Source organism: Dromiciops gliroides, chromosome 3, assembly GCF_019393635.1.
Source record: "Dromiciops gliroides isolate mDroGli1 chromosome 3, mDroGli1.pri, whole genome shotgun sequence".
In the NCBI taxonomy this organism is placed as follows: Eukaryota; Metazoa; Chordata; class Mammalia; order Microbiotheria; family Microbiotheriidae; genus Dromiciops; species Dromiciops gliroides.
Genome location: NC_057863.1, coordinates 28,448,304 through 28,463,380, shown reverse-complemented (window position 1 = coordinate 28,463,380; position 15,077 = coordinate 28,448,304). Strand labels below are relative to the sequence as shown.

The 15,077-nt window shown below is 39.9% G+C and overlaps 1 protein-coding gene across 1 annotated transcript in view; it reads left to right on the top strand.

Annotated features, from left to right (window-relative positions):
• WDR49 (WD repeat domain 49) overlaps positions 1-15,077 on the top strand; it is a 204,227-nt gene that overhangs the window by 30,949 nt on the left and 158,201 nt on the right. The window contains exons 2-4 of the mRNA XM_043997089.1: positions 9,223-9,663; positions 11,712-11,888; positions 14,469-14,646. Coding sequence (XP_043853024.1) covers positions 9,223-9,663; positions 11,712-11,888; positions 14,469-14,646 — 796 coding nt within the window. The remainder of the gene's footprint in view (positions 1-9,222; positions 9,664-11,711; positions 11,889-14,468; positions 14,647-15,077) is intronic.

Below are 15,077 nucleotides of genomic sequence, written 5' to 3'. Positions count from 1 at the left end.
CCTCACTGGGTGCCATGAGCAAAAGGCACCAAGCTCCCTCAGATACAAATGAGCAAAAAAGATCATTGAGATTTTCTGAAATGGGAATTACTTCGTACACTTGAATACAGGAGGATGTTGCTGTGAAGAGTCCCAGACCATGGCTTCAAATCTTGACTTTGACACATCAGCTGGTTGACCAGGAAAAATTATTTAACCTTTTTGAGCTCATTTCTGGTTCTATAAGATAGGAATCCGACTCTGCCTTTAGGGTTATTCTGAGGGAAGTCAGAGAAACTGAGTTCAAATCTTTTCTCTGCCTCTTACTGTGTGACCTTATGCTAGTCACTTAAATTCTGAGCCTCAGTTTCCTCATCTGTAAAATGAAAGAATTGAATCAGATAGTTTTGATTAGTCCCTGCCAGCTATAGATCTATCATCCTTTGTGTGTGTGTGTGTGTGTGTGTGTGTGTGTGTATGTGAGAGGCAAACTGGAGTTAAGTGACTGTAAGGGGCTAAAATTCTAGCTATACCGTCTAAAATATCTAATGAGTGGTCGCCAATAAATCCTAAGCTTTAGCAAGAGTTAGACTTTTAAGCATTTATTTTTAATTTATTTATATTTTTTTAGTGAGGCAATTGGAGTTAAGTGACTTGCCCAGGGTCACACAGCTAGTAAGTGTTAAGTGTCTGAGGTCAGATTTGAACTCAGGTACTCCTGACTCCAGGGCTAGTGCTCTATCCACTGTGCCACCTAGCTGCCCCTGTTTAAGCATTTATTAAGGAGAATAAGAATTTGGTAAAGAGAGAGAGAAGGGCCTAGATTCATCTGTCTATTAAAGGGAGAGAGCATTCTCGCTCCCTTCTCTACCTGAGTCCTGAAGAAAGAGAGTGAGAGAGCCAGTCTCGCCCCCTCTTCCTTCCACAAGCAAATGTCACTTCTTGATGCCAAAGAAAAGCCGCATGGCCTTGCCCTCAGAAGCCTTCTCCTCATGGTGGAGCTTTCCTACAGTAAGTGTCCAGCAGGTGGCGTCATTCCAATCATTACATGACTTGCCCAGGGTCACACAGCTAGTAAGTGTCAAGTGTCTGAAGCTGGATTTGAACTCAGGTCCTCCTCACTCCAGAGCCAGTGCTCTATTCACTGTGCCACCTAGCTGCCCTTAGATCTACCATCCTAAAAAAAAGTATCATACAAATGTAAACTAAGAAGTTTTCTCAGCCTGGAGGAATTCCTAAAATCCTTTACTAGGTAAGTACTGTTTGTGTACAGTTGTTTGCATGTTGTCTGGCCCATGTGATTGTGATCATCTTGAAAGCAGGGGATATGGTGTTTTGTTTTTGTTTTTTATCTCCCAGAGCTAGCACAGTTCTGGGCACATAGTAAGAGCTTAATGAATGTTTATTCTCTGATTGACCATAAATTTAAATACTGTAAGTGATCAATTTGTTGGGCTCTGGGCTGGACTTGACTCAGGGCAGCCTCCTGGTAATTTAGGTCCAATATTGGAATGAAATGAGACACTTACATGTCATCTAACAGTTATCAAACCAGAGGTCCACTTAGCTATAAGGAGAGAAGAACATTGAACACGGATATTCTGTGCAGACACCACATGGATTTGGCTGAACAGAGCTTCCCACCATTTGTCATGTTGTTAGTCCTTGCTCAGAGTCTCAGAGAGGCAGCTAGAGCTTCTTACAGCCTTTTATACTCAGGTTACCCAGAAGCCTTGTTAACCAATGGAGCCTATTTCTGTAGTCAAGGAGAGGGTCCATACTTAAGGAAAAGAATTAGCCTAACTGGAATGGGCAGCTAGGTGGTGCAGTGGGTAGAGTGCTGGGCTTAGAGTCAGGAACACTCATCTCTGGCCTCAAAAACTTACTAGCTATGTGATGCTGGGCATGTCACTTAACCCTGTTTGCTTCAGTTCCTTGTCTGTCAAGTGAGCTGGAGAAGGAAATGGCAAACCACTCCAATATCTTTGCAAAGAAAATCCCATGAAGAATCCAAGATGGCTAATCAACAAAACAACAAAAGTCCCTGCTGGTATAGGCTATAATGGCCTTTGTTCTAGAATAGTGAGGTGCTTCTGAGATCAATGGCACATAAGCACACACTAAGAACGTGAAGAGCTCCCCACACTTTGGGGAGATTCTATTCACAGTTTCTAAACAACCTCCTTGAATTAAATAATGGGTAAGGAGTACTCTGAATAAATGGGTGAGGAAGCATTGTTACACATACTTTTCTAGCAAGTGGCAGCTAAAGGTAGTGGATAGAAAACAATCCGTAGGGTAATGATTGGCAGCAAAAGCACCAAATGTTGTTCTCTGTGTCAAGTATAGTCAAGGTTATGGAGTGGACAGGCCTTGAAGGCTGAGCCCTTGTCAAATATGGTTTGTCTTCACCCTGTGCTGTCTTATCCTGCCAGTGTACAGAAATTCCCTGGATTGGATTGCCTGTACTATTCTGAAAACAGCAAATGAGATTATCCCAGACTTTTAGCCTTACAATCTGGCAATTTCCAACACTAAAATAATTTTCAATAGATGATCATCAGAATGGTTTTCTATTTCCAGAAATGAAAATGAAATCCTAGTATGCTTGAGGAAAATATTCTGGGCTTTGCTTTGGAAGTATTATTTCATTAAGATGATGACCAAATAGATAAATATGTGTGACTGGTATAATTTGCATAGAACAATTTACAAACTGTCAGTGTTGACTCAGTTTTCAGAAACTAATCACAACATTGCCTCAGGCCAAGGATTCCTGGTTCTAGTTTCTTTGAATGATTTTTTTTTGTTTCATAGGCATCATTCCTTTCCTAGATAATCATATATCCTCTTACAACATTTCTTTTCTTCTATTTAATACCTGCATTTTTCAAAACTTTTGCTTACCTTGAAAATCTTGGAACAAAAACCATAGAATTCCAAAATAAATGTGAGTTCTGAATAGGGAATAAGTTCATAAATCATTTCTCCCCAAAAGGTTAGGATCAAATATAATATTTTTAGGTACATCATTCACCACTAGCCACCCCCCATCTTCTAGTCCTTCATCTTTTGCTGTTAATAGAGCAATGAACTGACTTTTTCATTATCAGTTGTTCACTGACTATTAACAATATGGCATATTGAAATATCCTCTGTGTTATGGTGACATTCATTTTGAGGTTCTCTTTCTACCTGTTTAACGAGTTCTTTTGGGGTTCCTTTTCCTGTTTTCCCTATCTGCACTTTTTCCAAGACTCTGTCATGAAACATATTCTCTTCTCTCTCCCTTGGTAATCTCATCCATTCCCATGACTTTAATTATTACCAAAATGCAAATGATTTTGGAATCTAGCTCGCTAACCAAGTTCTCCCCCCAGAACTTTAGTACTTCACTTCCAGCTTCCAGGTTGCTATCTCCATCTGAATATACTGCCAGACTATCAAACTCAAGATGCTCAAAACTGAACTCATGATTTTCCTTATAAGACATTCCCTTGGGTTGAAGTAGATAGTTTACTGGGGTCCCTTCCAAATCTAGATTTCTGTGGTTTTATTACCCTTAACTATTTTATCATCCTTATAGTAACAACAAAGTTTCCCAGGACAACATTTTCAATTATCTTTGACTTTCCTCCCTCACATTCTACTTCCAGTCATTTGCCAAGTCCCAGTGGCTTTACCTCTGCAATGTCTTCTGCATCCATTGAACTTTGAGGGAAGATAATGATCTTGGTCAGAAGTGTCAAACATGGGGGCCCTCAATTCTCTTGAGTGTAGCCCAACCAAATAAAAATGAAATTGAGATAGGGGCAGCTAGGTGGCGCAGTGGATAAAGCACTGGCCCTGGATTCTGGAGGACCTGAGTTCAAATCCAACCTCAGACACTTGACACTTACTAACTGTGTGACCCTGGGCAAGTCACTTAACCCTCATTGCCCCCCCCCAAAAGAAACCCGATGAAATTGAGAAAGATTTCACAAAATGAATAAAAATATAAAACATAGATAATATTAACATGTAGTCTTCTATGCCAATATGAGTCCCCCAGAGATCTTTACATACAATTTAGCAGCCCCGGCTTCTATGTGAGTTTGAAACTACTGATGTAGATGGTTTGTCTTTTCTCCAGGGTGTCTTGCAGTTTCAGCTATGCTGATCTGTCTCCCTTTTGGTAGCAATTGGTTGATGTTTGGTAGGGATCGCTGGTTCCTCTTCCACAGATGTTTTTTTAGCCAGTAGCAAATTATTTTTAATAACTACTATTTTGTAGTATACTTTGAGATCTGATACTACTGGACCCCTTCTTTCCCATTCTTTTTTTTTTTTTTGGTGAGTCATTTGGGGTTAAGTGACTGGCCCAGGGTCACATAGCTAGCAAGTGTCAAGTGTCTGAGGCCGGATTTGAACTCAGGTCCTCCTGAATCCAGAGCTGGTGCTTTATCCACTGCACCACTTAGCTGTCCCTCTTTTTTTTTTTTTTTTTTACTATTTCTCTTGAGATTCTTTATATTTTTTTCCTCTTGCTATTTGATTGGTATGGCAATACATTAATTTTGGTAGCATTGTCATTTTTATTATATTGGGATGGTCAATAAGCAACTAGTCACAATATAGAGTAATGAAAAGAACATTGACTCTGGACTCAGAGGGCTGGGATTACAATGCCACCTCTGATGCTTACTGCCTATATGACCTTGTAAAAGTTACTCCACTCCCCTGTGTGGCCCCATTTTCCTCATTTGTAAAATGAAAGTGTTGGACCAGATGGCCTTTAAGAGTCCTTCCGGGGCAGCTAGGTGGCACAGTGGATAGAGCACCAGTTCTGGAGTCAGGAGTACCTGAGTTCATATCTGGCCTCAGACACTTAACAATTACTAGCTGTGTGACCCTAGGCAAGTCACTTAACCCCAATTGCCTCATAACAACAACAACAAAAAAGGAATAGGTTAAAAGGGGGCAGCTAGGTGGTGCAGTGGATAGAGCACCAGTTCTAGAGTCAGGAGGACCTGAGTTCAAATCTGGACTCAGATACTTGACACTTAACTAGCTGTGTGACCCTAGGCAAGTCACTTGACCCCAATTGCCTCACCAAAAAAAAAAAAGATTCCTTCCTTTCAGTTGTATAGGTATGAGCCTATGATGACACCAATTATTTACATCTGTCTTTATTCCTGAAAAGACTGTTTTCTAATCGCATTCATATAATGCTTGTGTATGTCTTGGTAGGTAGATGCCAAAATAGTTGACACATTCTGTGGCTTTTTTGAATGAAATGTGGATTTCGATCTCTTGTGGTTTTCGTTGGCAGTATGAAGAGTGGATAATAATTTTGTGGTTTTATTTGCTACTTTAATTAAGTTATAAATAATTTCATTCAGTTTTGTTGAATATCTAGGATTCTTTCCATGACATATAGATGGCATGACCATCATGTCATCTGAAAAAGGTAATATTTTTCTCCATTTTGCCTATGATTATTCCTTCTATTTATTTTTCTTTTCTTATTGCTATAGATAGCCTATCTAGAGCTACATCAAATAATATGGACATCCTTGATTAGTGGATAGAGTGCTGAACTTGAAATCAAAGTTTCTAGTCAGCTCTGGCCTTTTAATCATTGAGAATGATTGAAAGGCCTTTATTCTGTAAAAAGGTTCATTCTTTCTCACATATGATTAGACTCAGTTTTTTAGGGTAAGTTGTTGGAAGTATGTTTTTTTCTTTTTCTTTTTGCCTTTTGAAATAACCTATTCTAATATTTTCTTTCTTAAATAGTAGATGCTACCTTTTCTTAAATATTTTTTCTTTGACTTGAAAGTTCTGTATCTTGACCATCACACTCCTATTTGTTTTTGGTTTGAGATTTCTTTGAGGAGATCGTTAATGAATTATTGATATTTTCATTTTGCCCTTTGGTCTAATAGATCTGAGGCATTTTCTTTTATGATTTCTTCAGGTTTTTTGTTAGGTCATAGTTTTAAGGGAAACAATTCTTAAATTAACATTCTTTGGTCTGTTTTCAGGTCAGTTTATATATCTCTATCTCTGTCTCTACATATACATCTATTTTTATCTCAACAATCTATATCTATCTATCTATCTATATACATCTCTCTCTCTACATATATATATATATATATATATATATATATATGTATAGTGACAAATGTGCATACATCTGCATGTTAAGTACCTTACATTTTATTCTATTTTTCAACATTTTTACTTTGTTAGAGTACCTCTTGTTTCAGGAGGTCATTGAGTGCCATTTTCTTCATTCTGTTTTTTTAGCAAGTTCATTATTTGGGTAAGACTTTTTAGCTTCCATTCTGTCATTTGCCTTTGTATTTTTTTCCTCCCATCATTTACTTTTTTTTTTATCACTTTTTTTTTTTTTTTAGTGAGGCAATTAGGGTTAAGTGACTTGCCCAGGGTCACACAGCTAGTAAGTGTTATGTGTCTGAGACCGGATTTGAACTCAGGTACTCCTGACTCCAGGGCCGGTGCTCTATCCACTGCGCCACCTAGCTGCCCCATCATTTACTTTTAATCTTTTAAAAATCTTGTTTCATTCTTTCAGCCATTGTAACATTTGTTGTGACTATGCCATTTATTTCCTCTGAGGTTCTTGTAGTTGTGGAATCAATTTTTCCCCCCAGGTTTACCTAATGAGCATCTCTTAATCCTTAATGTTTATTCATTCTGTTCACTGTTTTCTTTTGTTTATTCACATTTTCAACCTCAGTTCTTGACTTCAAATTTTAAGTTTGAGCAAGGCCCCTTCAACACTCTTGGATGGATTATATGGGTTGTTTGTTTCTGTCCTGTTGGGAAGTGAGGATGTGGGTGGGACCTAATACCAGTTGCTCAATTCAAATCAGCAGTAGCAATGGTACTCATTCTTGTCTACCAGACAAGGTGGGTCCCCTCTCCATAGGAGTTGCTTTCTGGAATGATGGCTATAATGGCTGGATTGGAAATACAACTGCTGGTTTGGAGATGCCACCACGGCCAGCACTCTTGGGTTCAGGGTCCTTGGCTTTGGGGTCTGAAGGGTGGTAGTGGTGGTCATTTGAATTGTCTGATACATGCTTCTTCCTTTCTCTCCCTTTGGACACCTTGCTGCTTCATCTGGGCTGACTTGCTTGTTCAACAGAATAGCCTCTTAACGTGGTATCTCTTTTAATACTCTCTCCCTCATCAGTCCTTTCTTCATGTAGTCAAACTGGAAGGAAAAAAAAAGAATCAACAGGCATGCCAAAATAATCTCTCTAATGCATGTCTGATCAAGTCACTTGCCTGATCAAAATGCTTCAGTGGTTCCCAATTGAATATCAAATAAAAGTTAAACTCTTTAACTCAGTTTTTGGATAGGAAGTTGTGGGGTAGCAGATAGAGGGCTAACTTTGGAATCATGAGCACTTGGGTTCACATCCTGCCTCTGACATATCTAACTGTGTCACCAGTGGCCATTTACTTAGCCACTCAGTGTCCAGGCAAGTTACAGCTGAGTTGCTGAGCTGTCTTCATTTAGGAGATTTCCTCCCTATTAGTTCTCTACAACAGTGATGTCAAATTCAAATAGACGTGGGGACCACTAAAGAGGCCGTGGAATTGTAGGTAAGATTCTCTGCAGGCCACATCTTGACTTAAAAAACCACATGTGTTTATGTACTTAAAAAAATTAACAAGTTAACACATTAAAATCACAGGAACTACATTTTAATCTGGTTTGGGCTGTACTTGGGAGTGTTGTAGACTGTATGTGACAACACCTTTCTTCTACACCAGTAAAATCACAGATCTAGACCCTCCCTCCTCCCTCCCCACACAAAAGATCAAACAAGGAGACATACATAAGGCACTTTGCAAAGTTCAAACTCCACACCAGGAGTTCTTCCACATAATAAAAAATGGATATTTTTGGAGTCCTTTACTGTTTGCAAAGTGATTTACACATATCATCCTCATCCTCATCTAATATATTATCATTATCATCATCATCTTCATCTTCACCATCACCATTATTAATCTAGTCATCATCATTGTTATCATCACCAATAAGTATTTTATTAAGTACTTACTATGTGTCAGGCAGTGTGCTAAGCACTGGAGATACAAAGGAAGGCAAAAAATCTTGTCCCTGCCCTCAGAGAGCTCACAGTCTAATGGAAGGACACAATGTGCAAACAGCTAAGTACCTTCAAGACATTATTCAAGGAGAATTAAAGAGATTCTCAGAATGAAAACATTAGAAGTAAGGTGGTGAGGGGTTCATCATCTCATCTGGTCCCCACAACAACCTTATGAGGTGGGACCTATGATCTTCATTTTACAGATGAGGAAACATGCTGAGAGATTACATGATTTGCCTGGTGCCAACAGCTAGTAAATATCTGAGGCAGAATTCCAACACACCAATGAACTAGTCAGTCAACACCAGAATCTTACATTCAAGGCCCTTCAGCATCTACTTCTGAGCCTTCTTTCCAGTCTGATTTCATATGATTCTCCTTCCAACAAAGCTGGGCTCTTGCCATTCTCCAAACTTCTTTCTCTGTGTCATTGCATACATCATTTCTGACCTTGGGAATGGAATCCTCCTTTATTTCCACCAATTAAATTCTTCATCCTCCTTTAATTTTGTGCTTAAATGCCATCTCTTCCATAATGCCTTCCTTGATTGCCCTCAGCTGGAAGGTATCTATCCCTTCTTTAATGTTTCATACTTCCCAACTTGACTTTCCGACATACCTAGTCATATTTTAACTTAGAGGTATGTTTATCCTCCTCAGATCCTCTGTTTGTGGAATGGTGGTAATTCTGTGTTCTTGAAAGGTATGTCAAGGGAATTCAAGTTCTGATTTGCCTAAAAAATGGAAAAGACTTTGGATATGGTTTCAGTGGAAGACTGTATGCCATTGTCTGAGAGATGTTATCTTCAGAACACCTCATCACCAAACTGGTGCCATGATGATGCTTTTTCTTAGCCAAAGCAACTCTGGAAGACCATCTCCTGATGCTTGGAAGAGTTGTATCTGTGGATCCTTAATTACAGGTCCTTCAAATAAAAGCTATTTGTGGACATTTCTTTTATAAGCTTCTTGAGGACAGGCATTCTTCTGTTTCTGTCTTTGCATCCTTAGTACCTACTATCATTTCTTAAACATGGTAGGAACTCTAAAAAATGCTTGTTGACTTGAACTGAATCTCATACAAGTTTCTTTATTCTTTTTGAAGCCCCCAGCATCAGATAACACAGTGTATATGACCAGAGAGGAATTCATAGAGAAGATGCCAGAAGTCCTTGGTTATGGGAGCAAGGAAGAGTATGGTGAACTGTTTGATAAAGTTGATGTGGCCCAGGATGACAACATTACTTGGGACAAGCTGATCTCCTTTATACTGTTGAACCTCAATGAGAAAGATCAACGAGCCAAATCTGCTGTGATTCCCCAATGGAAGGACCCTAAGCTGCTCCCAATGATACACAAAGATGCCATCCAGAAAGTCATCTTCTTGAAAACTTCAAGTCGTTACCTGACTGCAAGCAAGGAAGGTTTGCTTGGGGTTTGGGAAGAGAATTTAAAACTTCAAGAGAAAGTTCCTATAACTTCAGATGCCATCAAGCTAAAAAACCTATGGGTGACAAGCCTAGTTGCTCTGGAAAATGTAAATAAGGTACAAAGACTTTTAAAAAATTACTTCAGGGCTTTTTGCATGACAATCTCAGGGGAATAAAATCTGAGCCTAATAAATTGGTATAGGATAATACTATGGGGAGATGGGCACTTGTCTAATGAGTAGAGTGTAATGGATTGACGGTCAGATTTTAAATTAGAAGATATGGGGACATCATGGTGTAGAGGAAAGAGCCTTGGATTTAGAAGAGTTCAAATCTCAGCTCTGCTGTTTATTAGCCGTGTGATCTTATGCAAGTCTCAAAAAATTAGGACTTAGTGTCCCTCTATATAAAATGAGAGGGTTGGACCAAGTCGTCTCTATGGTCTCTCTTGGTTCCGAAGCCTAGGGTCTATGAAACCTGGATTAAAGGCCTGGATCTCTTCCTTCCTTGTTACATGACCTTGCAAAAATTGCTTCTGCTATCTAAGCCTCAGTTTCCTCACTTGTAAAATGGGGGCAATAATGTCCAAATTACATGCCCCATAGAGTTCTTGTGAAGTAGAAATGAGATAGGGATTATACCTGGGATTTCATTGATAGAGGGAACTCTCAGATTAAGAAACTTCATTTACTAATGTAGGTCAATTTGCAGTCTTAGGGAGTTGCCTAAAATATGAGAGGTTAAGTAACTTGCCCAGGGCAACACTGCCTGCATATGTCAGAGACAGGACTTGAACTCAACTTACTGACTTTGAGATCCACTCAATATTCACTATGTCATGATGTCAAATGAGAAAATGAATGAAAAATACTTTTTCCACCTTAGAGACCATAAATAGATGCTCACTGGAAAGCCAAGGCCCAATCTGCAGAGACTGACCCTGGAACTGCAAGTTATTACATTTCCCAGATGATTGAACCTTTGTATTCTGTAAATGGTACACTGGAAATTGATCCAAATTGGAGTACTCTCTTGCCCATATGGGGCTACTCTCCCTTTACTAGAAGCAAATGCTCTGGTTATTGTACTGTTGGTAGCAGGGTTATATGCCTATGTAAATACAAAACCACAAGGGCTCCTTCTTCAAGAATGAATTGGGAATATTCAAGAATAGTTTACTTAAACCATTCATAATCCCTCCTTTCAAAGGGAAATGGATAGAGCACTGGCCCTGGAGTCAAGAGGACCTGAGTTAAAATTTCATCTCAGACACTTACTAGCTGGGCAAGTCACTTAAGCCCAGGTACTTTAAACATCCAGGGCCATCTCCAGTAATCCTGATATATATCTTGCCATTAGACCCAGATGGCTCTGGAGGAGAGAGTGAGGTTGGTGACTTTGCACAGCGCTTCCTCACTTCAATCCCATTTAGTGCAAGTCATGACACCACTTCCTGATGTCACAGTCCTCTTCAAGAACAAAGGACAAACAACCACTGGATTTTTTTTAAGGAAACTGGGGCTAAGTGACTTGCTTAGAGTCACATAGCTATTGTGTGTCTGAGGTTAGATTTGAATTCAGGTCTTCCTAACTTTAGGCTCAGTGCTTGATCCACTTCACCACCTAGCTTCCCCTTGGTAGATAGATAGATAGATAGATAGATAGATAGATAGATAGATAGATAGACAGATCGACAGATAGACAGATAGACAGACAGACAAGCCATTATTAAGCAGTTACTACACCATAGGCATCATGTTAAATATACCTGACAATTATCCAATTCTTTCTTGAGGACCTCAAATGAAAAGCAGCCATGTCACTTTAAGATAGATCATATTCCTAGGGATTATTCCTTATACCAAGCCCAATTTGATCCCTCTGCTATTTCTATCCATTGCTTCTTTGAGGACAAGCAGCAGAGTCTTATCCCACTTTCATATGTCAGCCTTTCAAATACTCAAAGGTGTCCATCATGGCCCAGCACAAGTTTTCTCTTCTCCAGGTCAAACACACCCGTTTCAGGAGTACAAGGGACCTCACGGCTCATTTAGGCCAGCCTCTGCAATACCCAGCTCTATGGACTAGATTTTCTGGTTGTGTCCAGGCACAATGGATGAATGAAACTAAAGCTATTTCTCCATTTCTTCCCTTCCAACTCTAGATAGCTGTGGCTTCCACAAGCAAAGAGATTTCTTTCTATGATCTGCTCTCTAATAAAGAATTCCCTTGTCAATACAAGCTTCAAGGACTTGGGAGCACACCTGTATGTTTGCACTATTGGTATAACCCCCAGGATGCTAATGAGTCCATGCTTACCTTTGGGGACATAGCTGGGAAGGTAAGTGAAGGCTCTTTGAGTAATACTGAAGGTTATAGATTTAAAGCACACACACAATCTGGAAAAGAAAAGAGGGTTGGAAGTGGGACGGTGGTTGAACACTCTAGCCTGAGACAACATAAGAGATGATCAAATCCCAGGTGAGTGTTTGAAATGGAAGGTTTGTATTGGCTCATACAGTGGTTATTATCTCCTGATATCATAGCCTTAGAATTTTGTGTGATTTTGCCAGGATTTGTAGAACCCTTACAGAGTTGGAAGGGGCTCTAGAGAGTCCATTGAATCCAATTCATACCTAAAAGGAATGACCTCCTAGAATCCATTCTCTTCTTGCTAGATTTGGCTCGATGCTCCAGCCCACAAGAATTTTCTAGAACGTGATTTTGTCATTTAATGTGTTAGCTATCTCTCTAAGCTTTGTTTCACCCTCAAATTCGATGAGCATGCATATATGACTTTTTCTAAGTCATTGGAAAAAAATATGTTCTCAGGCCTAGGAGGTTTCCTCAGGGTGGTGTAGTGGATAGAGTACCAGACTTGGAGTGAGGAAGAGCTGAGTTCAAAGCTAGCTTCAGACACTCACAAGCTTTGTGACCCTGGGCAAGTCACTTAACTTTTTTCTCCCTCAGTTTCCTCAACTGCCAAAATGGAGATAATGATAACACCCACCTTCCAGGGCTGTGGTGAGGATCAGATGAGATTATATATATATATATATATATATATATATATATATATATATATATAAAACATTGAAAACATTAAAGTACTATATGAACATTAGCTATTATCATGATGACAAGTTCCTTATGAGTTTACATGGAACCATTAATGATTACTCTGAATCTTGTCAAGTTTGATGTATTTGTTTGGCTCATGTCATTGTAAAGAACTATTCTATCGTATGCCAATATCAAGAAACTTGAACTACTAAAAGTGTACTTTTCTTCTTCTTTGGACTGAATGGGCCCAAGATTGGACTATTTTTATGAGAGGAGGAGCATTTCTTCCATAGTAGTTCTCATTGGCTGTTGTAGACAGAACAGCACTTTCAGGTCCAAGCCTAGCCAGACTAACATGGGGCCAGTTCAAATCAGTGGCTACTTTCTACTTGAACCTCTTGGCCCAGTCTGCTGATTCCTTCCTGCCACCCACAGACAGATACATGTCAGCAGGAATAAATATTTTCTTTGGAGTACAAACTATGGTGTTCAGTTTCCTCAGCCTAGTGCCCACAAAGCAAAACCTACACTGACATTCAAGGGCAGGGAAGGATCAACTACTAAATGTCACCTGGTTAGAGTTTCTCAGGGTACCAGGCATGGTATGTGCATCCATATTCACTGCATACTTTAAGTCTTTATGCTATTATGAGAAGGGAAGGGACTCATCAGAACCACTCATACAGGAAGCTCTCAGATGCCATCAGCCTTGCAGCTCCAGAGTGGTGAGGTGGCTAATTTGTAGTCCTGGCTTCTGATCCTGTCGGTAGCACTTCTGGGGCATTTGCCCTGTGGAGCTGCCTATAATCTTCATGTAGGAATGCTCCAAGTTGTTGACAATATTTAGCCAGGAATCTGGGAGTTCCCATAAGCCTTTGCTACTGGACGGTTTCTGGGGACTGGTAGCTAGAGCGAGCACTACAAACCATACCCAGGTGAAGATGCACAGAAAGTGTCCTCAGTTAGAGATTGAAGGACAGAGACCCTGTCATACTGGTGCAAGGAAAGGAGATGCTCATCTCTGCATTCAGTACCTTGCTCTTTTAAGTAATTATTGCTAAAAACTAGGCACTTACCTTTTTTGTTCTATATTCTTTTTTAAAAATTTTTTTTAGTTTTTTTCCCCCTGCAGGGCAATGGGGGTTAAGTGACTTGCCCAGGGTCACACAGCTAGTAAGTGTCAAGTGTCTGAGGTTGGGTTTGAACTCAGGTACTCCTGAATCCAGGGACAGTGCTTTATCCATTGCACCACCTAGCTGCCCCCGCCCCTGGCCCCTGTTCTATATTCTTTCATTGACCTTTAACCTTGGCACTTTGGGACAAAGCCCCATTTGTTCTACCCTAGCTATGTCTGGGAAAGCCAGGATCTGGGGTTTGGTGATAATCAGCATGTTGACAAAAGAGAAGGAAAGTTTAGGGAAAAGGTAGACATGGTGCTTGCCACTGGCTACCCCCCTCTTCCTCCCTCCCCAATTGTAATCCTGCCTCTAGATAATGTTTGGATGACCTCTGGTGTAGTCTACCAGCTGGCCTCCTCTTCCATAACAATGAATGATGTTCCACCTTGGCATCTGGAGCTTCAAGGATATTTTATAAACCAATATCAAATTTTGCTCATGCTCAGAGGTCAGATGTGCTAAGTCTGTTTAACCAAGCTTTATAGCTCTTTCCATTTTTAAAAGAATCATAAGTCAACTTTCCTTAAATAAAATGGCAAAGAATTTGATATTAACATTTAAATCCCCTGCACACAATGAATTTTTAACAATGTAGTATTTTCACACAGCAGTCCCCCTTTCAATCCCTCCTCCTCATAGACACACACGTAACATCTATTTCAATGTCATTTCTGGCTCAGGTCCGAGCAATCTTCTTCAGCACAGCCTTGATCTCCTTGTTTGAAAGGCCAGCAATGAGTTCTTCCGAAGACGAGGAAACTACAGTGACCATTAACTGGGCAGAATTGGTGTCTGGCTATCACAAATGCTGTTTAACATTAGAGCACCGACTTCATAACCAAGAGTGGGTCCGGCAAGGTATGGAATTTGAACCACATCGTGAGAGACAGAAAGGATTCCCCTGTAACTGTGCAATTTTGTCTTTGGTTTGATTCCATTTAATTTATCAACAATTTATTAAGTGCTCACCATGTCTGAGGCCCTATGCTAGGTGCTTGGAATATGAAAAAGACAGGAAGGAAGGAAGGAAGGAAGGAAGGAAGGAAGGAAGGAAGGAAGGAAGGAAGGAAGGAAGGAAGGAAGGAAGGAAGGAAGGAAGGAAAAGTCCCTTCTCTTTAGGAGGGTACATTCTTTTTTGGGTGTGTTTGGGGGGGGAGGAAAAAACCCAAATATAAATAAATACAAAGTAAATATAAATAACAAATAATTTGTGGGTGTTGGGGGACAACTAGCAACTGGGGCAGGGAATCAGGGAAGATTTCTTATAGGAAACATTACCTGAGTTAAGC